The 26017-nt window shown below is 44.7% G+C and overlaps 4 protein-coding genes across 4 annotated transcripts; 1 reads left to right on the forward strand and 3 right to left on the reverse strand.

The window, feature by feature from the left end:
• Nucleotides 1-9495: 9495 nt before the first annotated feature.
• LOC108131767 (zinc finger CCCH domain-containing protein 15 homolog) lies at nt 9496-11091 on the forward strand. The gene is made up of 3 exons (XM_017250817.3): nt 9496-9678; nt 9767-10204; nt 10267-11091. Exons 1-3 carry the CDS (start codon nt 9610-9612, stop codon nt 10978-10980), a joined length of 1221 nt encoding a protein of 406 aa, XP_017106306.1. The 5' UTR covers nt 9496-9609; the 3' UTR covers nt 10981-11091.
• Nucleotides 11092-11096: 5 nt separating this feature from the next.
• Nucleotides 11097-13319, reverse strand: Gle1 (nucleoporin GLE1). Its single transcript, XM_017250816.3, has 2 exons — nt 13230-13319; nt 11097-13170 (listed from the first exon to the last, which is right to left on the reverse strand). The coding sequence occupies exons 1-2, from the start codon at nt 13230-13232 to the stop codon at nt 11164-11166; spliced, it is 2010 nt and encodes a 669-aa protein (XP_017106305.2). The 5' UTR covers nt 13233-13319; the 3' UTR covers nt 11097-11163.
• Nucleotides 13320-13413: 94 nt separating this feature from the next.
• Nucleotides 13414-14243, reverse strand: Vps25 (vacuolar protein sorting 25). Its single transcript, XM_017250818.3, has 2 exons — nt 14092-14243; nt 13414-14040 (listed from the first exon to the last, which is right to left on the reverse strand). The coding sequence occupies exons 1-2, from the start codon at nt 14139-14141 to the stop codon at nt 13566-13568; spliced, it is 525 nt and encodes a 174-aa protein (XP_017106307.2). The 5' UTR covers nt 14142-14243; the 3' UTR covers nt 13414-13565.
• A 981-nt stretch (nt 14244-15224) lies between these two features.
• Cirl (Calcium-independent receptor for alpha-latrotoxin) lies at nt 15225-24778 on the reverse strand. Its single transcript, XM_017250668.3, has 13 exons — nt 24174-24778; nt 24003-24064; nt 23794-23940; nt 23347-23536; nt 21814-23273; nt 21527-21754; nt 21261-21474; nt 20963-21203; nt 19376-19541; nt 19090-19319; nt 18935-19032; nt 17093-18874; nt 15225-17032 (listed from the first exon to the last, which is right to left on the reverse strand). Exons 3-13 carry the CDS (start codon nt 23879-23881, stop codon nt 16543-16545), a joined length of 5187 nt encoding a protein of 1728 aa, XP_017106157.2. The 5' UTR covers nt 23882-23940; nt 24003-24064; nt 24174-24778; the 3' UTR covers nt 15225-16542.
• Nucleotides 24779-26017: the final 1239 nt, after the last annotated feature.

Below are 26017 nucleotides of genomic sequence, written 5' to 3' on the forward strand. Positions count from 1 at the left end.
CAGTCAAATGTAAGCGTAACCACAGGTCCGCTTTTTACGACTCTAACTCCAACTCTAACTCAAACTCGAACTCGGATCTAATGAAATTCTCTTTTGAATTGATTTGCAGCGACTGCAGTGCCAGTCGGTCGAATCCAGCTGTGCGGCTGTCGCTTTTGTGGAAGAAAAAAAAAAAGGTAGAAACATTTCAATCGTCCCCGGAAAAACTCAAAATGAAACTGGAAATGGTAATGAAAATGGAACTAGGAATAGGAGTAGAAATGTCGTAGCAGATGAGAGACCTGGGCCACCGACCGTATATCATTTGTTTACATTGTATTGAGTTGTTAGCCCGCCGCCCGCTGCCCTCGGCCAGCGTTTTAATTGATCCCGGGCACGGGGGGCGAGGCCCGCACACGTCGCCTGGTATCGGGTCTTTGATAAGACCCTACTACGATGTCTCAGTCGGGGTCATGCGTGGGCAGTCCATTCTAAGTCCAAGGGGCATACACATATTTTGCTAGAAGTACACAGAGAAAAATCTGAAAAGAATATAGAAAGAATATCCTCTTTCCAATAAAACTTGGGAGTTTATTTAAGAACTAACCTCTATTTAATCATAATTTCTCTTAGTGTATAAATAACTTTATTTATGAGCTTCGACCTGCCGGAAGTTAGTGATTAACCCTCTCTAGACGTGCGTCCATTTATCAAAAAAAATAGAGAAGAAAGAGAGTTCAGGCCCAGAAGAATTGTAGTTTCCAGTTAATAACTTGATCGACTCTGAAATGCGGGCTGTAGATTCTTAGTTTTCTAGGCGTTCTACTATTTCTCGCTGCGGTAGGTTGGAGAAACTGGAATTCAGAAAAGAAAAGAAAAGAAAACGTTAGGAGCGCGTTAAACCTCTTAAGTTCCCATTCAGCTTTGACAGTTTTCCTAATGTATTGTGGCCGGGACTGCGCTTCCTCTATTCAGAAAACCAAAAACGCACCATAGAGACAACAGAGACGACGACTCGAGTCCCCTTTTGTTTGGAAACCCACCGGGGAATTCATCTTGAGAATCTATTTGTTTGTTGTCGCACTCGGTGTAATGATCTACGTTTGTCATTCGGAAAGGTTAACTAAACACGAAACTCCCAGGCAGTAGTGCGTGGGAGTTATGGGTTCTTCTTTAAAAAAAAGAAGAGAATCCACCAGGTGGAAGCGGGGCGGGTTTTTAAAGGTAAGGGTAAGTTCAAACGAACAGATGTTTCAGCAGAAGTGACAAACTGTTTTTCATATTTACCCGACAATCTTTCACTTTTAAGGAACTTCAAATATTTGTTAAAGTAATAGTAGTATTTTAACTAAGTTTTTAGCTACTTTCTAAGATTAGGAAGACAGTTCTCAGCCTCTTAAAAGTCTTTGAAAATTGTCAGAAAAGAAAGTCAATTTGAAACACCACAAGATCCAGAACCATTTCACTCAATTCGGAGTTACCAATAGATTCAAGAAGAAAAGCCTTGAGATTTACGAGATCAGAGTGGAGAATAGAATTCGTTCTACCTTCCAAGAACACTGCTCTCTGCCATGATGATGATGATGATGATGGTGGTAGTCGTCTCCGAAGGAGGTCTGAACCCATAACTCATCATTAATAACCGAACCTAAATAAGACGTTTTATTGTTGTAAGCCAAATTGAATTCCCGCTGAGAGAGCGTCGGGTAGAGAAAGAGATCAGAGCCCTGTGACCGGAGACCGGACTGAAGATTATCCAAGCGTATGTCCCGATCTCCCAGATCTCACTGCTGTTCAGGTGTTACACAGTGTCGGCATTGTGCCAAAGGAATATAAGGTAAGACATCAAAGGCCACTGGGAACGGCCCTGTTATTATTATTGTTATTATTATCATTGTTGTTCTTGGCTCACACTTCCTATATGTATACACCCTGGGCAATGTCATAATTAAAACAATTTCGGGCCCCTTCGTACCGATCCCTATTTTAATCTGATTTGCTGGGAATTTTGCTGGATTTATGGATTTCTTTTTGTTTTGTGTTTTTTTTTTGTTATTTTTTGCGCAAGTGCAAAAGTCGCTGGAGATCAAAGTCAAAGTTGAAGCCGATGCCGATGCTGATGCCAAAGCCATCTCGCCTCGGGCGTTAATCTGGCGTATACGGCTTCTGTTACCTGTTGTCTCAGCCCATCTTGTCTTCTGGCTGATCTGTTGTCGGATCTGCGGTCTTCTGTCTTCATCGTCGTCGTCGTCGTCGTTGTCTTCTGTCGTCGGTTGGGCCCCTTTTTCTTACAACAGTTTCCGTAATTCCGTAAAAGCGATTTGTATTCTCTTCTTTTGGCTGGAACGATTCTGCGAAACTAATTGATTATTTTGCCTTTTGGGCTGCCGTCTCCCGGCAGCGGAAGACAAGTTAATTTTCTCACACCTTTTTCTACGAAATAATTTCTTGAAAAGATTTCAATGGTGATTTCGGTTAATCAAGGGAACTCACACACTCGGACTGATTGCAGATAATCGTATGATATTTAATGGAAGATTTCATTTGAAAAGCAGTCAGGAGTAGTTTTATACCTTAAACTAATTAAGATGTTTTCTAATTTAAATAAAGTTCATTGTACAATCGTAGATAAAAGTGATTTCTTGGAAGAATCTTTCAGAAAAAGAAAACAAACATTTTTGTTAAAAAATTACCTAGGCCAACAAAAAGGGATTACCTTCTATAGGGACCCGGTCCAAGGGACCTTAAAAAAAAGGGTAAAATAAATATGATTATGCGCCTAATTTAACCAGGACCTTTTCCAGACCCCAGCCCATTAAAAAATGCTTTGGGATATCAAAAAAGGAAACGTCCACTGACATGAGGTAAGCTTTTTTGAGGGACCACCATGAATTAACCTACCTACAAATTACGTAGGAATGGATAGAAGAGAGTCCCAAGTTTAGGGTTCACCATGGACAGACATACTAACATCCGGATCGGTGTAGATCGGTACAGATATATACAGACATACACAAAATATACATACAGGAGAAAAAAAAGACTGTGCGGTCGCCTTACATTTATTGATTTCATCGCAACAACATCGTCGAAGCTTCAGGAGCCTCCAGAAGACTTGAGAAGAATCGGGAAGAATCGGTAGGAAGACGGAAGAGAAGACAAGGCCCAAACGGGTATTCTGGCTCTGCTGCGCATCGCATTAAGCGTAGAACAGTGGCAGCCGCACAGCCCAGAGGGATTTACCCGTCAGTCCCGAAGATGAAGATGCCCCACAGCCAGGCATAGCCTGGATGATAGACTTGAAAAAATATTTAAAAATTGAATGAAAATCTTATATATTTTTTAAGAAAAATTTATAATTTAAAAGTAAAAATCCCTCCAAACAGAAGCTCATTCCTTGAACCTACTTGGCCCGAATCCTTAAGTCTTGTTGTTTACCTTGCTGATTGCCAAGGTGCTGCCTGCGATTGCCGCGATGCCATGAATTTGTTCCACTATACGTGCAATCATGTTGCCAGAGTCGGACTCTGTGGATTCAACTGTGGCATTGGATCTGGCTTTGGCTCCTCCAACGATGGATGCATCGTTCATATGCACAGACATACCTGTGTGTGGAAATCAGTAGCTCCCCGTATTGAGTCGTTGGCTGTTACATGAACTTTGGCTACGGTTCAAGAATTGAGATCCCCCCAACCCACTCGGACTTCTGAGAGGAGGACTCTTAAGCTGCTTAGGGGGAATCTTACAGGAACCACCAAGCTGGCCATGCTCGAGTGGCTTGATGCGATCGGGCTGACATATCGTTCAGGGAAGACATCAAGTTTTTTTATGTTCAGACGTTTGGGGATGTCAGATTCGCTTTCGTTTCAGTATGCAGGAGGTAGAGAGTCCTCTTTGGAAAAACCTCTAAATTAAATCATTAAACAAGTAACTCTTACCTCAATTACCCTTAAAAAAAGTATGTATCTCTTTGAGAATTCCCACGGCATCCCATCATAATCCTGCACAACTAATCCAATCACTGGCAAGCAGGAAATGCGGCATTTGGTATCAGTTATCGCCTTCGATACCGGCCACCCGCATAAGATGTCAACAAAGTGGATTTATCCCAGCCACAAAAACAAAAAAAGAGAAGAAAACCATAACCCTGAGATACCCTGGCTATAAGCCATTAGTCTGTCTTGGCAATTATCAACGCTGCCATGCGATGGAATGAAAAGCGAGTAGTAGATGACTCACATATGACACTTAAGTCATAATGGAGAAGGCACTTAGCCAAAGGCCGAATCGCTTTTTACGATCCGGCACCGTTCGGGCCAAATTTAGACATTATTCGAGGAGGGTGGAAGGGGGGAGAGGGAATCCGGCCAACACACATATAGGGAACATTCGGATCATTGTTTGTTCAACTGTTTTGCGGTTGTGTGGATGCGTATAATTCCATTTTTATGGCTCCTGTGCAGCAGCATCGTTTCTTTGCAGCGGTGGCTGTGACCACAGACATCACCTCCCACTCCAGATACACTTGAAGAAATGGATTACAAAATCAAAGTATTAAAGACATGAAGGAGAAATATATGCTACTGACATGAAGTTACTCTTGAAGGGTTTGTCTTTTTAAGCTTTTCTTTTCTATTTCTTTGGAATATTTTGGTTTTTCTTTCAGTGTTTCCATATACTCGCATTCCTTGATGGTCCAATCTCAAAGGGAGACGAGAAACCACGAAGCCTCCACCCCGGCTACATAAAATTGTATTTAGTCATGCTACATCACTTTGTAATAATTTTCATTTTGGCGCTTGCTTTGATCTTTAGCCGCCTTCCGTGTGTGCGGCCTCTGGGCCTGCGGCTCCACCCCACCTTACCACTCCACCTTACCCCCTCCCCCCCTCTCTCTCGCCTTCTGACGGCCGTAATCTTTGGACCAAAACTGCCACCGTGTGGCGTTCGGTGAGTTGTCTTAACATTTTTTTTTGTTTTTTTCTTGAAATTATGACGAGAGGCCAGGCGAATCTGAGCGCCAAGTTTGTTATTTTTTTTTTTTTGGTATTTTTCCCATCGGTAGTAGACCGACGACCCTGCAATTTGATTGAGAAATCATCAATTTTCCATAAAGCAATCGAGATTTGCAAAACCGAGAAAATAATCTGATATTTGGAATGCAAATTATGGTTAAAGGATTCTAAAGTCTCTTCAGAAATAAGATTTATTTGCCAGATCTTGACCCCACACACATGGCGGGTACTTAATATTCAAAGACCCCCAGAGATCCTACCCTAAGCCCACGTGGTGTCTGTTTACCCACAAGTCTGTCACGGCCAACAATTCGGAAAATTGTTGACATGCAAATAGCAACGAGCCATGTAAACTGACCGGTGAAGTGAGCAGCGGCTCATATATCATCTAGTAGTAGGCAGCTGACCCAGCGTTTTCCCTATAAATAGCACGTGTTGGCTCTCTGTTTGACCTTAGCATGGTTTCCGAGTGCAATGATTTCTCGGGAAATGGCATAGGATCTGGTTTTTATGGACCTCTAGGCTGTTAACTGCTGTGACCTTGTTTTGTTTCTCCCCCCTCGACAGATATTTCATTTCTTTCGTTGTTGAAGTTGGTAATTAACAAGGTGACTAAATGGTGTTTTTAGTTTTTAAATTTAAATTCAATTATCTGTAACTTAATTTTAAAAATCTCATATATATATATTTTTTTTTCAAATTTAAATATTTACCAATGCTTGGGCTTCATCTTAAGAGAGCAATTAATTATAGCCATCGGGTTTGGACAATATGTGTGACAGCCATAAAACACAAGCAAAGTCCAAGGAGCAGGGACGTGGAACTGACACTGAAACTGGAACTGGACACTGGACACTGAGATGTAGACAGAGACAGATAGAGAGACGGTCATGGACTTGGACTTGGACATGGACATGGATGTGGATGTGGATGTGGACCACACGCATCGTGTGTGACGGCGATAAAAATCACAGCATGTTGCAAACAGCCCATTGACGTCCCTCTTCTGGCGGCCGTTAATGCCGTTGTTGGGCAAATCTTTTGACAGTTGTGTTGAAGCATAAAGATGCCAAAAGCAACAAAAAAACATAAGAAAAACACAACCAACCAAGAACAGAACCATACAGGCCATACAACCATAAAGCCGCCAAGTGCGTATCTGAAGCGTTGGGCTTCACGAAAAGCGCATCAATCAAATATACCGCCAACGATGATCCTCTCCATATTGTTGTATATATATTTATGGATATATCTGGTACATATAGGGCATGCATATGCGTACTCACACGCTCACATTCGATCAATCATTTATTATGGCATCGCTGATGGCGGTCCCCCATCGTTGGTGGGCCCCCATTTGAAAAACAAAATACATCCAACCGATCGACCGACCGAAAACAAAAAAAAAACGAAAGAAAATACTTGGAAAATAAAGCTAATTTTCTATGGGCCATATAATTTGGATTTTGGTTTCTATTTTTAAGGGGGCATCGGGCAGTTAATTTTTGGGCACGAACACCAATTGTAGAGCCAATTATAGGAGGCCATTCAATGGGTTTTGGACCATATTTTTATGGCTTTTGTGGATCCTTTTTTGTTTTATTTAAATACATATTTCAGTAAATATAAAAAACTAAAAACCACAATAGTTATTCCACTCTTGCATTTAAATGGCCTAATATACTTGAGAGATATTTTATTGACTCATATATTGCGCCTGCCTTATGAGCAGCAAAAAAAAAACACTTTAATTCTAATTAAATTTCATTGGAATTAATTGCAACACATACTCACAAATAAAGACATAACGTTAAAGAAAAAATAATTAAAAAAAACTAAACCCAAACAAAAAGAGAACAAATCACGCAAGCTTCGGACTGGACCGCCCAAGTGGACTTCGTTGGTGGCCAGCCAGGCCCGGACGGGACGGCCAAAAGGCCACACACAACCACATCCCCAATCAGTCGACAACGAAATTTAGTTGTTTAGCTGCCCCTGTTGTCGGCTCGAGATTTGTGTTGCTATATAGATGTATAGTAGACTCTTTATTGCCACCATAAATATGGAAATTTTTCATTAGTGATTTCCGTTTCCGATTTATCTTAATGGTCAAGACAGGCAGCTGTTTGTGTTTGGTTTTTGTTGTTGTTATTGTAATTAAGAGGGGGCTACCGTTTTGGAGGGGACTTTTGGCCAAAAAAAAAAAACATGTTGCAACAACATATTGCCGATAAACATCAAGGCGAACGCATTCGCATTGGTTGCCAGAGCTGCCAAAGGAGTCGTCGGAGGAGTCGCGACGACAAGACGCCCAGCAGACCGCTTCGTGTGTGGCCTCCTCTTCTTATCGGGGGCTTTTGGCCAATGAAAGCGGCTATTAAGTCTTGGACCAGCCAGCCAGTTGCCAGTTGGCAACTTGGGTGGCAACATGGCATTCACCAATCACACATACTCGTATACACGAGCATCGTCTGTCGGCGGCGCCGCCGCAAAAAAAAATAAAAGCTACAAAAAAAAAGAAAGAAAGCGCGTGCAACAACAACAATAAAAAACCAAGGCAAAAACTCAACCGACCGGAACTTCAACTGGCGCTATATGCAATTATAAGAGTGTGTCTGTCTGTGGCAGCAACTTGCAAACTGCAACAGTAGCAACATTTCCCTTTTACCAAAGATTGACAGCAGCAGCAACTAAGCCCCCGAGATGGAGACATGCTGAAGACCACCATGAAGTCTGGAAGGGGGGGATATCCATGATACTATAACCATGCTGCTATTTTATATTGTCAAAAGTAACATCTTGCTGATGTTGCTGGTGATGTTGCTGGCGATGTTGCTGCTGCTGCTGGTGTTCCCCTTTTGTTACGCCTGCAACTTGCAGCTTGTTTTCCTTTTATCTGGAAGTAAGTATCTGTAAGATACAATAACAACTTCAGGCTTGTTCTTGATGCAAATTATTGCTATCTATCTTGCTGTCAACATCAAAATAATTGTAGTTTGATGTTGCTGCTGTTGCTTGTCATAATTTTATTGCTGCCGCTGGGAAAAAACTGGGAAAGACAAGTGCAGGATAATTTCTCCATTAATTGGAGATCTTAAAAACGGCAAGAGGAAGCAAATATTATTGCTTAATAAAACGACTATAAATATTGGCCTTGAGCTTTAGTTTTTACTGCCTGATCCTCTACAAATATTTTTGTTTGGTTTTCCACAGAACTATAATCATAAAACCCAAGTTTACTAGACCAGAATGGCGATTCCTAGAAAGCTCCAAATATCGGATTAAAGCCCAAAGCAAAAAAAAAAAATAATAATGGACCGACCACACAGATCGGTCGCCCAGGAGCTGGTACACTCTCCAGTTGGAGAGGCAAGAAACAAATAATTGCTAATTTTATGCTCGAATAAATGAGCGCGAATGAAGAGCAGACGAAGGATCAAAATGGGCGCCCCACCATCCGCATCCGAGTGGCGGTACTGGAGTACTGGAGAACGTCACGCACTATCAAACGAGGGGAATGATCAATGGGGGCACTCTGCTCTCACTCGGGCGCGGGGCCCGCATGTGCCCGAGCGAGCGGGACGGCTAATAGAGGCCACCCAAGCAGACTGACGACGAATTAAGGGCCACCCACGAAGAGACATGGCAGTGCTCGTGTTTGTGTATACCCTCTCACAGTACACTGTGAAAAATTCATCAAAACATATTTGCTTAGAAAAAAATTTTATAAAAATAAAACACCACACAACTTTTGAATGGGCTTACTATCTTAAATTAATCTCTAATTTATATATCAGTGTAAAAACTACTTATTTTTTTCCTGTGTAACTGTGTGTGTGAGTTAAAAGGCCTTTGAAAGCGATTTCTGCATTGGAGGGAACCAGGGCGGATAATTGAACTATGTATGTTTATTATGATGCGTACAACTTGAACATGTGCGCTGAAGTGGCCACAAACAAATAATAATAAAAAAGAGGTTGGGAAAGGCACAAAATGCCTCTGAATATGTAAATAAAAAATTGTCTATATCAGTAAGAAATAAAAAGTACTTTGAAATGAACTATAGAAAGAATATAGAAATAAACTTTGAAGAACTATAGAAATTTAGTAATTAACTATTTTAATGAAATAATATACTAAACATTAGGGCTTAATGAAGACTCAAAGAATTGGGGTTGAACTGTGTCTTCAGGAGAGTTAAAATCCAACTCTTACAAAACACATTATCCTAATACCTAGATTTAAATTTACCGCCTCTGTTAGGATTCAAACTTTACAGTTTCGCTTTAACAGACTCTGTTAGCTAAAGTGCAGAGATACTTGTAAATTAATAGAATAAAATGAGTTCTCAGCAATAAAATAGAGATAAAAATTTTATTTTCCGTTATTTTTAGCAAAAGGACATTATAATAAAATTAAAAAATAGCAAGGAATAAAAAATATACCAAGCTTTACATTTAAAAAATACCATAAAAAAATGAACTTTCTTTTTGCTAGCTGGTCACACATATGAGATTTATAATAGAATAGCAACACGTTTTGTTTTTTAACCTGGTTGTGCAAAAACAGTTTATAATTCGATTTAGCATTATAAATTCCCGTATCTCGACCGAAGATGCCACCGAAAAAGGCGCCGGCTCCCAGCAAGAAGACGGAGCAAAAGAAGAAGGAGAAGGTTATTGAGGTAAGGGGGTAACAAAAAGTGCCGTGCTACTTTGTGATGTGGAACCCTTTTCATTATGTATGTGTATTTTCGCCGATTTCGCCTGCAGGACAAGACCTTCGGACTAAAGAACAAGAAGGGCAACAAGCAGCAGAAGTTCATCCAGCAGGTCCAGAAGCAGGTACAGGCCGGCGGTCATCATCCCAGGCAGGATGGCGATAAGCGGAAGGAGGAGAAAGACAAGAAGCTGGCTGATCAGCGCGAGATGGCCATGATCTTCAAGCCGGTCCAGACGCAGAAGGTGGAGAAGGGCACCGATCCCAAGTCAGTGGTCTGCGCCTTCTTCAAGCAGGGCATCTGTACCAAGGGTGACAAGTGTAAGTTCTCCCACGACCTCTCCCAAGAGAACAAGGTCGAGAAGCGGTCCATCTACGTGGATATGCGTGACGGCGAGGATGACACGATGACCAACTGGGACGATGCCAAGCTCAAGGAAGTGGTGGACAAGAAGCACTCCGGCGAAAAGCGACGCCCTACCACTGATATTGTAAGTTTTCTCTTCAGTTCCCTAGGAATACCCTTTCCACTTAACTTGGATTTGTGCTTTAGATTTGCAAGTACTTCCTGGAGGCCGTTGAAAAGTCCAAGTACGGCTGGTTCTGGGAGTGCCCCAATGGCGAGAAGTGCATCTACCGGCACGCCCTGCCGGCTGGTTATGTTCTGAAGCGCGACAAAAAGAAGGAGGACAAGCCCTCGGAAATTTCCCTGGTCGATCTCATCGAAAAGGAACGCGCGGCTCTCGGTCCCAACCAGACGCGCGTTACTCTCGAGTCGTTCTTGGCCTGGAAGAAGCGGAAGCTATCGGAGAAGAAGGCCAAGTTGGCCGCCGAGGAGGAACGCAAGAAGAGCGACTTCAGCAAGGGCAAACAGTTCGGCATCTCGGGTCGTGAGATGTTCAGCTTCAACCCCGACCTGGTCGACGACGGACCCATGGAGGAGGGTGACGCCGCCTTCGATATCTACAACCGTGAGGATGATGACGACGACAATGCTATTGAATTTAAGGAGCTCGATCTGGCTGCCCTGTCGCTGGCCGCTCAAGAGGTGGATGGATCTGGAACCATCGCCTCCAGCACCCGGTTACTCGACCAGGCCACGGAAGCAGCCAAAACTGCCGCGGCAGAGGAAGCTGCGGCCACCGAGGACGATGGCCCCTCGTCATCTGCACCTGCCAACGATGCTGCCCCCATTAACAAGGACCTATTTGTCGACTTGGCCGACGAACTGGATGACTTGGATCTGGACGACGAGGACGATGATTAGGAGGGCACCTGGGTAGATCGATTCGAAACGAGTTCATAAAATGATTTCTGCCTTCAGCTACCCTTCGATCAATAAAGTTGTGGCTTTCAAACGTTGCATTTCTGGAAAAGATTCGGTTGCTTCTTAAATCAAACATGACAGTCACTTTAATTCTTAAATTTCATAAATAATTTTCTTAAAAAACTACCAGAAGCCAGGAGGAAGTACTCCAACGGCTTGGGGTATCTGACCTTCTCGCAGGAACTTGCCCAATATCATTTCCAGACGGGTCTTCGGACCGCCTTCGTCGTGTGCCGCCAGCTGGGGCATGTAGGTGTTCTGGATGAAGCACAGAAGCTTCACGAACTGCTTGCCGTAGGTGCGCAACAGTTCGAATCCGAGGGTTTGCAGAATTTCCATTATGAGGGTGGCACTGACATCGGGCAGCGGTTTAACATGCACCATATGCGCCAGCCAACGCCAGCCCTCCTCGAGACCAAAGCAGTGCTCCGGTCCATCAGCCTTCCGTCCTGGTGTTATCATCACAGCCGCATAGAGGCGAGCTATTCCGGTCTGGCGTTTCAGGTACATATCCGGCTTTTCCAGCTCGTTTTCGGTCAGGCGGTAGCCAATCATCTTTAGGTATTGCTCAGGCGACTGTCCCTGCTGCTGAGGAATCACGTAGGGCACCAGAAAGGGCGATTCCTTGTAAAGGTAGGCCAGGAAAACCTTTCCAAAGTCGGGCAGCAGCTTCCAAAACGTAACAATGACGGAGGCGAAAGGAAAGGCGGCCTGCGGATTGCTGGAGATCGCCGTCTCCGTTTGGCTGACAAACTTCTTCGCCATTAGGAGCAGGCAGTAGTCGCGCGCCAGAGGATGATCGTTAATGGTCATGGAAGCCCCATTCAACAGCTTGACCGGCTGTCCGGCGAAGAAGGTATAGAGCTTGTCAAAGTTGTTGCTCAAGTGCTGGGGACTCACCGCCGAGATGGCGTTCAGGGGCAGATTTATGGCTCGCTGGCAGCCGGTGCGGTATTGCTTAAGCGACTCCTCCGTTTGCAGTGGCTTCACTGCATCCACTTTTGTCTGGTAGAGGGCGAGGATTTCGTTGTAGAACTTCAGTCGTTCTGGGTGGACATAGGAAGTGGAGATGTCTGCCGAGGGTGTACCAACTGCCGGCTTTGCTGCAGTTGGCTGGACTTCTGTCTTGGCGGCTGCTGCTTGGGCCGCCGCAGCTTTGGCTGCCTCCTCGGCCTGCTGTTGCTGCTGCTGTTGAGTCTGACGCGCCTCGGCCTCTTCCTTTTCCTTCTGGAGGCGCTGTTTCTCCTCGAGCTTCTTCCTTTGCTCCTCTTCGTGCCTCTTGGCCTCCTCCACCTTTATCTGCTGCTGTATTAGCTCCGAGAACTCGGCCAGTTGCTTTATCATGTCCACTTCCAGGGTATCCAAGTTCCTGCAGCATTGTTCTGCCTTTATGATGGTCCGTAAATACTGCGTCTGCTCGCAATTTCCGGCTTTCACGTTGCTCACAAGCTGCTCGAACTGTTGGGCCAAATCCTTAAGCTGTCGGTTGTGGTGAGCGCACACTTGAACCGTATCCTTGTCCAGGGAGAGTAGCAGCTTTGTGATGCCCTCGAACTTCTTACTGAATCGCCTCTGACAGCGGGCCACGCCCTCTAATGCCAGCTGCTGCAGCTTCTGATCCGTTTGACGGCGCAGTGCCTGCTGCTCCCGCTGCTGGGCATCCAAATGGGCATTGGCCAGCTGATCGGCCTTTTGGCATATAAGAATTTCTTGCTCCTTTCGGAGCGCCTTGTGATTGACGATTTCGAGATTCTCCTGCTCTCTCTGCTGCTTGTCCAGCTTCGAACGGAAGGACTGTTGCTTCTCCTGGAGTTGATTCAGCTGCATTCGGACGCTCTTTTTACACTGCTCCGCCAGCTCCCGCTTCACGATGCTGGCATTGATGGCATCCGCGCCCGGAAAACAGCTTAAACTGGGTTCTATGTCAATCTTAGCGGGAGAAAGATATTCAGTTTTCGCTGGAGATTTATTTGGAAGCACCGGGACATTCTCATCATTCTCAGCAACCAAATAAGGAGTCTTGTCGGAGCCCAGAGTGCGACCCGTGCAGGTGAGGCTCGCTAGGGCGGCATGTTGCAGCACAGTCTCCAAGTTGAGGTTGTCGATCTCCCGAATCACATCCTCTACGCTCTGGTTAAAGCAATGGTTAGATTAACTGAATCCAATCCTGTTTATTGTTATATACTCACCATTTTGTTGTAATATTTTGATAAAATGTTCCACAAAAACAAAACCTTAACATGAATGCCGCGGAACGTTTCACAACATTAAGAAATAGGGTTGAAAAAGGACAAAAAATAACTGATAAGAGTAGTGCTGCAAAACATTCATTTATTTAAAAATGCAAATAATAAAATATTCTTTAAAATACAATTAAAATTGTAATATTGTGGCTTTAATAGTTGTACATGTAATAGTTATAATATATTTATGGCTTACTATTTATCTTTTAATGCACTGAAAAAAAAATTGGTATTATCTTGAAAATCACACTAACGGCAAACTTAGCAATGGGAACAAAAGAATTAAAAGAACTTGACACCATGACTGCCGTCCATTTCGATCAGCTCACACTTTCCCTTCTCCTCCAGTAGTCTCAGGGCATTCAGCAGCACCGCTTCATCCACACCGTGGAAGTCGAGGTGGGTGGTGTTCTCCCCGGCCGCAATCTCGTAGAGCGTGCAGATGCTGTTCGTTTGGCCAGTTTCCTGTATCCAATCGTACACCAGGTTTCCGTACTCCTCCAGAGTATGCCAGTACACCTGCCACTCTTGGCGGCGCTTGTCCAGGGGACTGGCGTGACCACTCCTTTCCAGCTCGCCCAGGATCGCCAGGATGAGCTCTGAGGAAAGTCTGCGCTTGAGAGATTCGTTGTGGAACAACGGAGAGTTCTGGTCATTGATGCTAACGGCAAACTTATTCGTATGCTTGAGGTATTTCAAAAACAGATCCGTCCAGACCTTTAGTTGTTGTTGCCTGGTTTCTTCATGGGGCTGTAAACTGCTTGCCAGGATTAGTTGGCCAACAATATAAGGAGTTCTAAGATCTTACGTGAAGAAAGGTGGGAAAGAGTACTCCCAGGGCCATTGGAAATCAGTCATTGTGGCTAACTATGCGATGTAAACATTTGTTTTTCCAAAAAATAGATTACTAATACATGTGAGTGACCGTATTGTGTTGGGCAGTAAATACCAAGAAAATATCCACCAGATACATTTGAAACAAAATTTAAAATAAATAGTTTATAAAATATTGGAAGAAATTTGATTTTAAAATAGTTAAATGTAAACCACTTATAAACCAATTTCCTGTTGACAAGATATAGGCTTTAATAGGGGCCAACATTTTATACTCTTTCTGCCATCTCCAATTTTTTTTCGGGGGAGTCCCCTAAAAGGTTTCAGAAAAATATTTATATAATTATTCGATCTACAAATTTTTTAAGATATTCTGTTCAAGAATGGATTTGGATATTTTCAAAGATATAGCCTTCAGAGGCCGCCATAATGCTCCCCCCATGGACTTTCCGCATTTTAAAGATATGACCTTTGCAGGTTGCCATATTGTCCTTATCACTTTCAAATATTTGAACCAAACTCTCTCGAAATCCAAAAAACCCCGTTCCTAATAAAACAAGTACATTTCCATTTACATTAAATTGCAATCAGTTTTTTATTTTTGTCTTAATTAGAAAAAATTGTGTACATTAACATTTTCATCGGGCTTTTCAATAAACTTGAATCTGGTTTGTAGTTCGGTTTTGTTTTTCATATTTCAGATTTTGATATCCTTTCAGGAGAGTTGAAAAGGACGTTGAGACGAAAATGGCTTTTCAGTGGCCTGCGTACAGCTTCAATATACATTCACATATATACTCGTATCTGATATATCTGGTTTAATATACGTAAAGTACTAGGATTCGCAACACTATACATTCAATACCGGCTAGTTCGCAGATCTCTGGTCCGCAAACATATGTACTTTCCACATTCGATTTATGCTAAATTTGTGTTTTATGCTGCGGGTGCTTACTAACTAACTTTATCCTTTGTGTGCTTTATAGAGTCATTGTTGATAGGCGGGCAAGTTGAACTTGCAGGATCTGCGGGCGAAGGTCGGGGGTCAAAATGGTGAACTGGACAATGGAGCTTCATTGGCTATTACGTACGACACATACATCCATATATAGTATTGGTAATCATTCGGTTTTGCACTTTATTTTATTTGGTTTTTTGTACACATGCGTGAAATTCTAGAAGGAATGCCATTCAGAGGAGATAGTAGGTATGTAGGTGTCTCTGGGTATTACAGATTAGTTGGTGATGTTAGCTGGCTAGTTTTTCAAAGAGTTTACAGTTAGTTCCTAGTTAACAAGTGAGGTTTTGTTGAAATCTTTCTTTGCTATAATAGGTATTTCTGTATGCTGATCTATCCGGTGTTCAGTTTTGGTTTGGTGCCTGCCTGCAATGCAATTTCCAAGACATTTACATAGCATTCGATTTATTTAATTTCTCGTTACATCATATAAATAATAAAGCATTCTAAGCATTCGCTTTCTTCTTGAAACAAAAACTATAAAATAAATGCCCCTAATTCGTGTGCTTAAAGCATCTATATATATATTGATGAAAATGTACACTTCAAATGCTTCGTTCTGGTCTCGTTTTAGAAAATTAAAAGAAATGCGTTAACATAATGGCATTACAATTCCTTCGGAATCATGTTTCTATATTGGAAGGAATATTTTGGTTTAAAAGTGTACATCGGCAGTTGGATAGCAAAAAAATTAAACATGGGGGTTTCCTTTCTTTTCTTATAATTTTTTTTTTTTTGGTTTATGAAACACGAAACAAATCTTAAGCCTGTGTCTATATATATATATATATCTTACGAGCATAATCAGCGAAAATCAAAAACAATTGATACCTTACAAAATACATAAAACATAATTCGCCTGCATTCTATATACCATCATGTACATACAGTTCAGATCTTATACATATACACTCATATATATATATATATATATATTCTTGATTTTGTTCCTTTTTGTTTAAATTATTATTTAAGTATTTAAAAATGGCATGTGGTGACATGTATTACAATACATTATACATATATGGTACATACATTTATATTAATATCGATTTCAAAGTCGGTATAAAATGCATGCAAGTCGAAGGACCTCTCTCTCTTAATATATCCTTTTTCTCGTGTTTTGGTTAAGCTTGCACTGCTCTTCATCCTCTGTCTGTCTGTCTGTCTCTGGGCCTATGGTCTAGGTTCAATTATTACATATACATTCATAAAGTTTTGGGATTCTCGAATCACTGCACGTATAGCATGACAGCACGTTGTTTCACACAATGCTCCATATTTCGACTAACGACTAATTCTAGGTATAGCTATAGACCCTAAGCTACAATTTTTGCCTAAGACTGTTCCGGGGTTTATTTAATTATCCGGTAACCGGTGACCCGTCTCTATCTGGTTGTGGCTGCCTCACTTTGCCAGCGGCTCCAGATAGCAGCGCACCGTATTATTCTCGTCCAGCATGGCCGACAGATGGCGTTGCTGGGGGGGATGCGGATGCTGATGCTGATGGGTGAGTGGATGGGGATGTGGATGCAGGTTGCTGTGCGATGTATGCGACGACGATGATGTGGTGGACTGTGGTGACAGTTTCTGTAGCTGCTGACGCTTTTGCGCGGGCGTTTGATTTGCCGGCGGCAGCGGTGGCCCGGCATTACCATGACCGAATAGCTCATTCACCGCCAAGCGGGCACTTGGCGACTTGGCGTTAAGCTGTTGTTGTTGCTGCTGCTGCTGCTGCCGGTACGCGCCACGCATGGAGCCCTCACCAACGCCGCCGCTAACCCCAAAAACCGCACGATTGTGGTCGGGGTGCGGACCTGCTGATCCAGCTCCTGGCGCTACTCCCGGTGGCAAGGCTCCATAATCAATGGACGAGCCATTCTTGCGTTGCTGACGTCTGGAAGGGTAAAGTAAAAGTTTAAAAAAATTAAGTACACTATCTTGCAATGGGACTTACTGAAACCGCCGCTTAAAGTCCTCATCCTGCATCGCCATCAGACGGCGCATTCGCTCGTCGCTTTGGGGTGGCAGTTTGTGCGCGTCGTCATCCAGATCGCTCTCCTCCTCCTCATCATCATCATCACAGACGCTGTCGTGCAGTTGCTCCGCGGCCGTAGCCTCATCATCCTCCTCCTCATCATCGTCGTCATCGTCATCGGCGGTGCAGCGGCGTGCCGATCGCTGTTGTTGTTGCTGCTGCTGCTTCTGCTGTTTTTGCAGCTGCTGCTGTTGGCTCCGGGATGAGACGCTCCCACCACTCAGGCTGCCGCCGCCGTAGCGACTGCCACCAGCGGTTATGGCTGCTCGCATACTGTTAAATACGCCGGTGCCGACGCTATTGTTGTACACCTCGTCCACATCGAAGTCACCCACTTCATAGTGCTGCACGTCCGAGTTGCGATTGCTGAGGATCTCCTCGTAGACGGGGCAGACATCGGCGCCGCCCTCGCTGCCTTGGTTGTGGTAGGTATCGCCCCCCATGCCCAGATCACAGTTGGAAGTCTTATTTCTAAACTGGCGTTGCATGAACTCCTGCTGGAAGTGCGCCATGTGTGGCGGTGGAGCGGGAAGCTGCTGTTGGCCACCGACTCGTCGCTGATGCTGTTGCTGCTGCTGGTGCTGCAAGTGCAGGAGATGAGCATGCTGCTCAGCCTGTTCCTCGTCTGAGGAGAGCTGCTGCTGTTGTTGTTGTTGCTGCTGCTGCTGTTGGCGACGCATCTGCTGCTGTTGTTGGTAGAAAGCAGCTCCAGCACTATGTGGGGGATCCAGTGCCTCCGCGTAGTGCGGATAGCCGGATGGCTGGCCCTGCTTGGTCTTCTTGTAAGATGGGTAGAACAGCACCTGCGAAGCGGCGGCGGTGCGGCTGTGGAGGGATCCACTAGGCGAGGCTGGGACTGCTCCGCCGCGTTTCTTCTTGCCGTGCTGACTGTTGGGCTTCTGGGTCCAGTAGAACACTTCGTGCGCCTGCTGGGGCGAAGAGGCAGCTACCCCGGCATTGTTATAGTACTCTCTCTGACTCTTCAGTCCTCCTTGGGGAGGCTGCTTCCAGCTGTAGTAGTCCGGCTGGTGGTAATACGACTCTCCCAGTGCCTGCTGCTGTTGCTGCTGCTTGTGGGCAAAGATAAGGTGAGTGGAGCCGGCAGAGCTGGTGGGCGAGGCATGGCCAGTGGAGCGCAGAGTGCTGCCCCTCTCGAGCACCACATGGCCACCCAGTGGCTGCTGGGGTGTCTGCAATGTGCCTGTCATCAAGCCGCTCTTCAGAGTTCTCCTCTGCTGGGCTTCGTTTAGTTCACAATCAGAGGTGGCTCCCATGATAGCATCCTCCGGAGCAGGCACACCCATCGCCTGTTGGTGTGGTGGCTGCTCGTCGTGGGCTTCCTCGCTAACTCCCATCGGCAGCTTAGGTTTCTTGGAGGTGTTGACGCTGCACAGTGTTCCAGCAGCGGGCCCCCCTCCTGCCACAATGCCCGAGGAGATAGAGGTCTTGGAGCAGCGCAGGCATTTCGGTAACCAAGCATGCTGACGGACGTACTTGCGATACTCCCGGCGAATCTTTTCATTTTGGATGCAGTGGAATACAAAGATGTAGAGACCCAGCAGGGTGTTGAAGCAGATGAAACAGTAGCCATAGATAGTGGTGGTGTCCTCATCTGATTTGGCGCCACGCAAGTAGAAGTAGGCAGAGCACCAAACAGCGCTCAGTAGCAGGAGGAATACAAAGGAGCAGCGGATGTCAAAGCTACAGAAGGAGTTTCAAGGTTAGTAAGGATTAGATATCTTTATCAAATGCTCTTCTTACCGAACACTAGCTAAGCGAGTGTGCTCCTTGGTCTTGAGGCCAGTGCAGCTCTTACGGCACATAATGATCCAGGACAGGAAAGTATAGCCAATGGCAGCCTGAGAAGAGGGTATACGATATAGGGATGCAATTTCTATGAAAGTATTATCACTTACCACAAAGAATATGAGAACTGGAGCCACAAATGTGGCATAGAACAGGATATTCGCCTCCATCAAGACACAATAGTCGTTCTGGGTGTAGGTGCTGGGATCTATGGCCACCGAGATGGCCACCACCGACACAGATAGGCCGTAGGACAGCAGGTAGTACCAGTTGACCTTGGGGGTCTGATCCACCTCGACCAGGAGCTCGTCCGAGGTGAGAGTGTAATAGGAGTGGAAGGCTAACGGGATGGTTGGGTTAGAGCTGGAATGGCTGGGTGCAATGCGGATATCTTACCTTCGTAGCAGAACCAGGCGGCGCCGGATAGGATGGCACAGTGGAGGAAAACGGTTATGAAACCACAGAAAATGCTTGTTTCGGTCTGTTCAATGCCCAGTAGGAAGAGCAGCTCGATGGCCAGAAGGCAGACATAAATGCTGGTATAGATCGTGGTGCGAGCCGACTGGTTTTGAGAGACAAAAGGAAGAGTAGGGAAGAGTGTCGGTCAATAGTTCAATTAAATAATTTCCAAAGCAGATCCAGCAGATAGGATCAAAAGTAGGTCGTCTCTCAAAGTCTCTTAAAAATTTTGATAGTCAATCTTATGTTAGGCTTTCAATTACAATAATTTTGGTGGGGTGGTGGTGAAGATTCCAAAAAATTTAAAAGTATTTATGATAGAGATAAGCATACGGTTTAAATAAAACAATGAACAAGACACGAAACAAGCACAACATACAGGAAAGATATATATATATACAAATAGGAGGTAAAAACTATAATAAATGAAATGAACACAACACAACACAAAATGCAATATTTACAGGACAAAATTAGCAACATTTGTATATTTTATTAATTAATTAAATACAAAAGAAAATCAGAAATTTCAAAGATATTAAATCAAGTATACGACTTCTAGTTTAAGTTTGTTAAACAATGAATGCACATTGAGGGGGTTACGAGGTTTCACAAGATGGGTTAATTAAGTAAGACATGCCAGAATGATAAAATGATTTCTAAACTAAGCTAATGACAATTACTAAGATACATAAATATAACTGGAGAGTAGAGTCTTCGGGAGCAAGCTGGGACCGGGAAGGGCGCTTTGATCTCTTTTCCCAGGTTGTCAGCTTGCGAGTCTTATGTTCGAACTCTTCCGGGGCAGAGTTCGATTAACAATTTGAGTTACTTAAGCATTATATCACATGAGTCTCTTGATCGTAAATACATAAATCTAGAGAGCCTAGCCTAGCCTATATTCGTGTTTGTTTTCTGTTTTGTTCACCACCACCACCACTTATATTGTAAGTCATCCATGTTGGCCTGCATGATAATGTTGTTCGTGTTCTCCCTGCCATTGCCCTCCACATTCAGGTTGTGGTTGTGATGGGGATGTGGATGCGGATGTGGCTGCGGCATAGGGCCATGCTGCTGCTGCTGCTGTTGCAAGTAGTTGTGGCTAATGTTGAGGTTGTTGCTGGCATGCTGCTGCAGGGCAGCGGCAATCGAGGCAGCGGCCGCTGCAGCAGCCGCCGTTTGCTGACCATGCTGGTGCAGATTCAGGTTCAGGTTGTTCATCTGCAGGCTGCGCTGCGGCTGATTGGACAGCACAACGGCTGCAGCAGCCGCAGCAACTACTTGTTGTTGCTGCTGCTGCTGTTGCTGCTGCTGTTGGACATTGTAGTTGAGATTGTTGCGGTGCGAGTTGCGAATGGAATTGTGCTGAATGAAATTCGTAGTGCCCTGAATGGGGGCCGAGACATTGGTCTGGCTGCTGGGAGTTGTTAGGGTCAGGGACTCGTGGGTCTGGTCGCGTATGTTGTTCTGCTGGCGTCTGCTACCCGTCCGCTGGTGCGGAAGTGGACTCGAGGAGCCTCTTACCTTGACGAAGACCCCGTTGAACAGCTTCAGTGTGAGCAGGGCGATGACGATGAACACCACGCAGATGGCGATGCTGATGTAGATGAAGACGCGCATGTTCCCATCGAACATGGTGAAGAGCGAGTGCTGGTGTTCGTCCACCACGTCCATGAGTATGGCAAAGTTGGTCAGATGATTGCAGCTGCAGACACTGTGCGTGCGATTGGTGGACTCGAGGGTACAGCCATTGGCGGACCAAGCGCTGCAGGGAGATAAGGTTAGCTTATGGAAGGACTACTAAGGAGTTTATTGGACTTACTGGTCAATGTAGTTCCAGAAAACACAAGTGGGATTTGTCACGTTCTCAGTTTTCAAGTGCTTCAGGGTTAGGGTGATGGGCTGGGATAGCTGGATATGCCTTCCCTTGCCCAAGCTGGCCGAGATCACCTTGCTGTTGAGTATCCTTATACGCTGTTGGATCTCCCCCGTGTTGGACTCACTGCTATCGTTGGCCAGGATGGCTGTATTGCGAACTGAAACCCCGATTAGGATAGGTCTTATGCTTAAGCCTTAAGATAAACTTACCATAGCTGCGAGAGCTCTTGAGATCAAAGTGGTCATAGCTGGGCTTCAGAATAGATTCCAAGCGATCGAAGGCAGCGAACACGATCCGCACCAGACCACCCTCGCTGTTGTCCAAGAGAGCGGCACGGGGCAGCTCGATGCGATCGGAACTCAAAGGCCACTGATCCGAATCTGGGAATATGACGCTTTGCGGAATGGTCTTTGTTTCCAGGACTCGCACCGCCAGCACTAATGGGGAACAGAATACTTGTATTACCAATAACCTAAAGAATCTATATATATCTTACATATGTTCTTGACTTTTTGCACCACGCTCCGCTCCCTGATGATGGTGTCCGCCAGCAGGAAGGCATTGTACTCTAGACCTGTCAGCAGGGATGTGGCCACTCGCATCTGATCCTCCGGATTCAGGTCTAGCCAGGAGGACAGCTGAGACTCGTCCAGCAAATTGGAACCCGTCTTCACCACACAGTGCAGTAGCTCCATGATCATGGCTTCGCGCTGTCGCTGATCGGGGAAGGTCTCTTTGTCGTGGAGCATCTTCTCAGAAACCGTTTGAATGATCTTTGTGGTGACCAGCATGTCGCCTCCGTAAAGGGTCTTGCTGCTCGTCACCTCGGACATGTCGTTGGCTATGGAGATGAGCGAAGAGTCTCTCTGGTTGACGCGCAACTCCAGATTGTTCAGCCACAGGCTGCGGCACTGCGTCAAATCGGGTGTCATGGGGTGCCATGTGGGTTCGAAGTTGCGCAACCGCTGGTTCACCTTGTGGGCCATGCTCACCGGCGGATCGCAGCTGCTGCTGTTGTGCAGGCAGTCGCCGCCACTGGGAGCGGGAGTGGTCGAGCTGGGATCATCATCGTACTCGTCGTACCCCGAGTCTGGGAGTCGCTTCATCAGCACACATCGCCACTTGGCTATGCCGGCTGCTCCGCCTGGACAGGGCTGGACATTTACGTCGCCCACTCGCGTCATGTTCCAGAACAGATTCCTCGCATGGGTGGGGCCACAGAAGAGCTTGCTCTCGTCATCCGCACCAGACATTCCGGCGGCATTCATGTTTATGTTATTGATGGTACGCACCACGCTATTGTTCCCGGTTGCTGGAGAGCCATTGCTAGCCGTAACCGGAGGTCGGTTCGGGGAGCTCTTGGTGGTCAACAAGGTGCCGTCATCGGTGCCGGAGCCGCCGACGCCCGTCAGGATGCGGGTGTTTGATGGTGCCGTCGCATTTCCGGCAGACGGGAGCTTACTGCTCGGCTTGGTGGGAGCGGCAGTCTCCTCGCCATGGTGTGTGTGATGGTGATGCAGTTGCGGTGGAGGCGGCAGGCCATCGTGTCTACCTGTCGGATGCTTGGTGGTAGTCGTGGATGTAGCCACGCCCTTCATTCTCCCAGGCACAGTGCTGCTCGAGGGCGTCGAGTGCGTGACTGTATGAGGTGGAGGCACATTAAACAATCCTCCGTTGCCACTGATGCCCACCACGCCGGGCAGTGTGGGCAATCGTGGTGGCGGCGGGGCAGCTCCTGGCGAGCCAGGTGGGTGAATCAAGCCACTGCCATTGCCAAAGATCGGTGGGCCGTTGTTCAGCACCCAGGGCGGTGGACTGGGCCTGTTGGTTGTGGTGGAGGTCTGGGCAGCGCTGATGCACTGATAGTGAGCCTCCAGATACTTGTGGGTCCCCGGACAGGGATCCCCAAACATGCTTGTGGCTGCAAGGACACTGCAGCTTTGCTTGTGGGCACATCTTTAATAAATGAGGAGGGGTTTCATGTTATATAGAGGGGTATGGAATATTTTGAAGAAAATCTTCATCTTACCTTGAATTCAGTACTGTGAGCGACTTGGGAAACATGCAATTGACGCTCCACTCCACATTGCCGTGGTCATTGCAGATGGTGATCGAAAAACGGCCATAGTTGGCTCGGATCAGGTTGATCACATCACCGGGATCGCACTCGATGGTCAGTTTCTTACCTTCGCAGGCGTACGCCGTTTGGTACTTGGAAACTGCAAGGCAAATAGTTGGTCAGTAATGGGGATCGGTTGGAGTATTGGGTTTATTGAGATATATGGGATATATATATGGCATATAAAATATAGAAAGGGATTAGTGACGATGCGTTGATGTTGTAGTTTGGTTTGGTTTGGTTTTTGGAGATGGTTGACCTGGAAAGACACTTACACTCTATCGATATATATGCACATAGGATATAGAAAGAATATGGTCGGTGGCATGATACGCTTTTACACAGCCTGGGATATACTTAGTATATGTGGTGGTGGTGGTTGTTTTGGTGGAATTGGTGGGTCGTTAGCGATGGATGCTTTGGTAGCAAGTAGAATAGTAGTCATAAATACCAAGTCCTGCCAGCATATCTCCTCAAATCGGTCCTACTTTCTGATCCTCTTAACTGTAAAGATAAGCTCCAGGTCAGTATAATGGTGACCAATTTTCAGGTCATTCAAGGCCTACCTTCCGGAAATCTTAATGGAAGTCATTCTCCCTCTCCATGACAGTCAGGATTGGAAGAATCTCTAAAAAAAAGGGAAATGTAGCCATAAGATAATTGTTTATCTCACGAACACTCTTCGTGGAAAGCAAATAGAATATAAGAGGGAAAAAGGGAGACCTAAAAATACACACCCTTCATTTCCGATGTGGTTGTTGCATTTTCCATCGATTGGTGAGCAGAACAAAGACTCGTTTTCTTTGTACACCCGATATGCATGGCCATACACATGGAGGTGGGGGGGAGTCACATCCATATCTGTGTGTCTCTTCGAAAGTACATATAGAGAAAAGTTGCTGCAGCTGCGCTCCATCAAGTTTTTTCTGCTGCGGCTGCAACTTGCCCCGCGGAGCCCCATTTTCGATGGCTTTCTTTGTTCTTCATGACTCTCCAGTCTCGTTCTTTAAAATTCAATTTCTTTCGAAATTCTTGCATATTTCTCATTATTGAACTTTTAGCCATGTTTTTAATAGTTTTTAGTTTAATTTAGTCACTTTTTAGGGCCTGGAATCAATAGTAACTTGCTGACGTATTGGACACAATAGGAATAGCCTCCGAAAACCTGGCTTAGTTAACTATTTTTTATAGCCAATGTGTGTGACTGATTCAGGCACTACTTTTTGTTAATTATTTTCAATTATTTCACAATTAATTCAATAAAATCTTGAATTAACTTCCACTTCTGTCGGGACGTTCCTTCACGTTCGAGAGCTCGGGTTAACAATCAACTTTCTTTTAGAAAAATTCTGTATACTTGAATGTCTGGTTGAAGATGGGCGGCATTGCCAACATGGCACGCTCTGAGGTTGCCACTCTGTTGCAGGCAGCGCGGGAATTTCAAATTCGGGTCAGGCGGGTATCTTTGGGTATCTTATATTAATAATAAGACTGATAATATTATATGATATTAATAACAAATTCGATAATAATTACTAAGCGCATTAAAATCTGAAAATGAAATATTTTTTAAGTTTTCTTTCAAAAATTCACAGGATTTCCCAAAAACATTTGAAAATGCATGGGGAGGACAATATGGCTCACTGCGAAGGCCATATCTTTCAATATTCATCAGATTCATAAGTGGGATACCTTAAAAGATTTGTTGATCGATTCTCTATCAATCTGCATCAAAATCAGAAAACAAAAACATGGGGCGACAATATGGCACACTGCGAAAGCTGTATCTCTTGCAATATCTATCAGATTCATAAGCGGGATACCTTAAACGATTTGTAGATTGATTCTCTATCAATCTGCATCAAAATCTGAAAACAAAATATTTTGTAGATTTTTTGTCAAAATTTCTATAGGACCCTCTTCAAAATTTTGGAAAATGCATGGGGAAACAATATGGCACACTGCGAAAGCTGTATCTTTGGCAATATCTATCAGATTCATAAGCGGGATACCTTAAACGATTTGTAGATCGATTCTCTATCAATCTGCATCAAAATCTGGAAACAACATATTTTTTAGATTTTTCGTCAAATTTTCTATAGGACCACCTGCAAAAATTTTAAAATGCGTGGGGGGACAATATGGCACACTGCGAAAGCTGTATCTTTGGCAATATCTATCAGATTCATAAGCGGGATACCTTAAACGATTTGTAGATCGATTCTCTATCAATCTGCATCAAAATCTGAAAACAAAATATTTTTTAGATTTTTTGTCAAATTTTCTATAGGACCCCCTCAAAAATTTGAAAATGCATGGGGAGGACAATATGGCCCACTGCGAAGGCAGTATCTTGGCCAATATCCATCAGATTCATAAGTGGGATACCCTAAACGATTTGTGTATCGATTGTCAATATTCATCCATATTTTTTAAAATTTTTTAGTTTGCCTACTCAAGAAATTTGTATAATAATTCCTATAAATAAAAGTTAGAAAACAAAGTTGGAATTAAATGAAAAGTCTGTTTCACAAGTTCAAGAGCGTCGTCTGGCAGATATTTTTTATCTCTTTTTGCATAT

The sequence above is a fragment of the Drosophila bipectinata genome, chromosome 2R (genome assembly GCF_030179905.1).
Source record: "Drosophila bipectinata strain 14024-0381.07 chromosome 2R, DbipHiC1v2, whole genome shotgun sequence".
In the NCBI taxonomy this organism is placed as follows: domain Eukaryota; kingdom Metazoa; phylum Arthropoda; class Insecta; order Diptera; family Drosophilidae; genus Drosophila; species Drosophila bipectinata.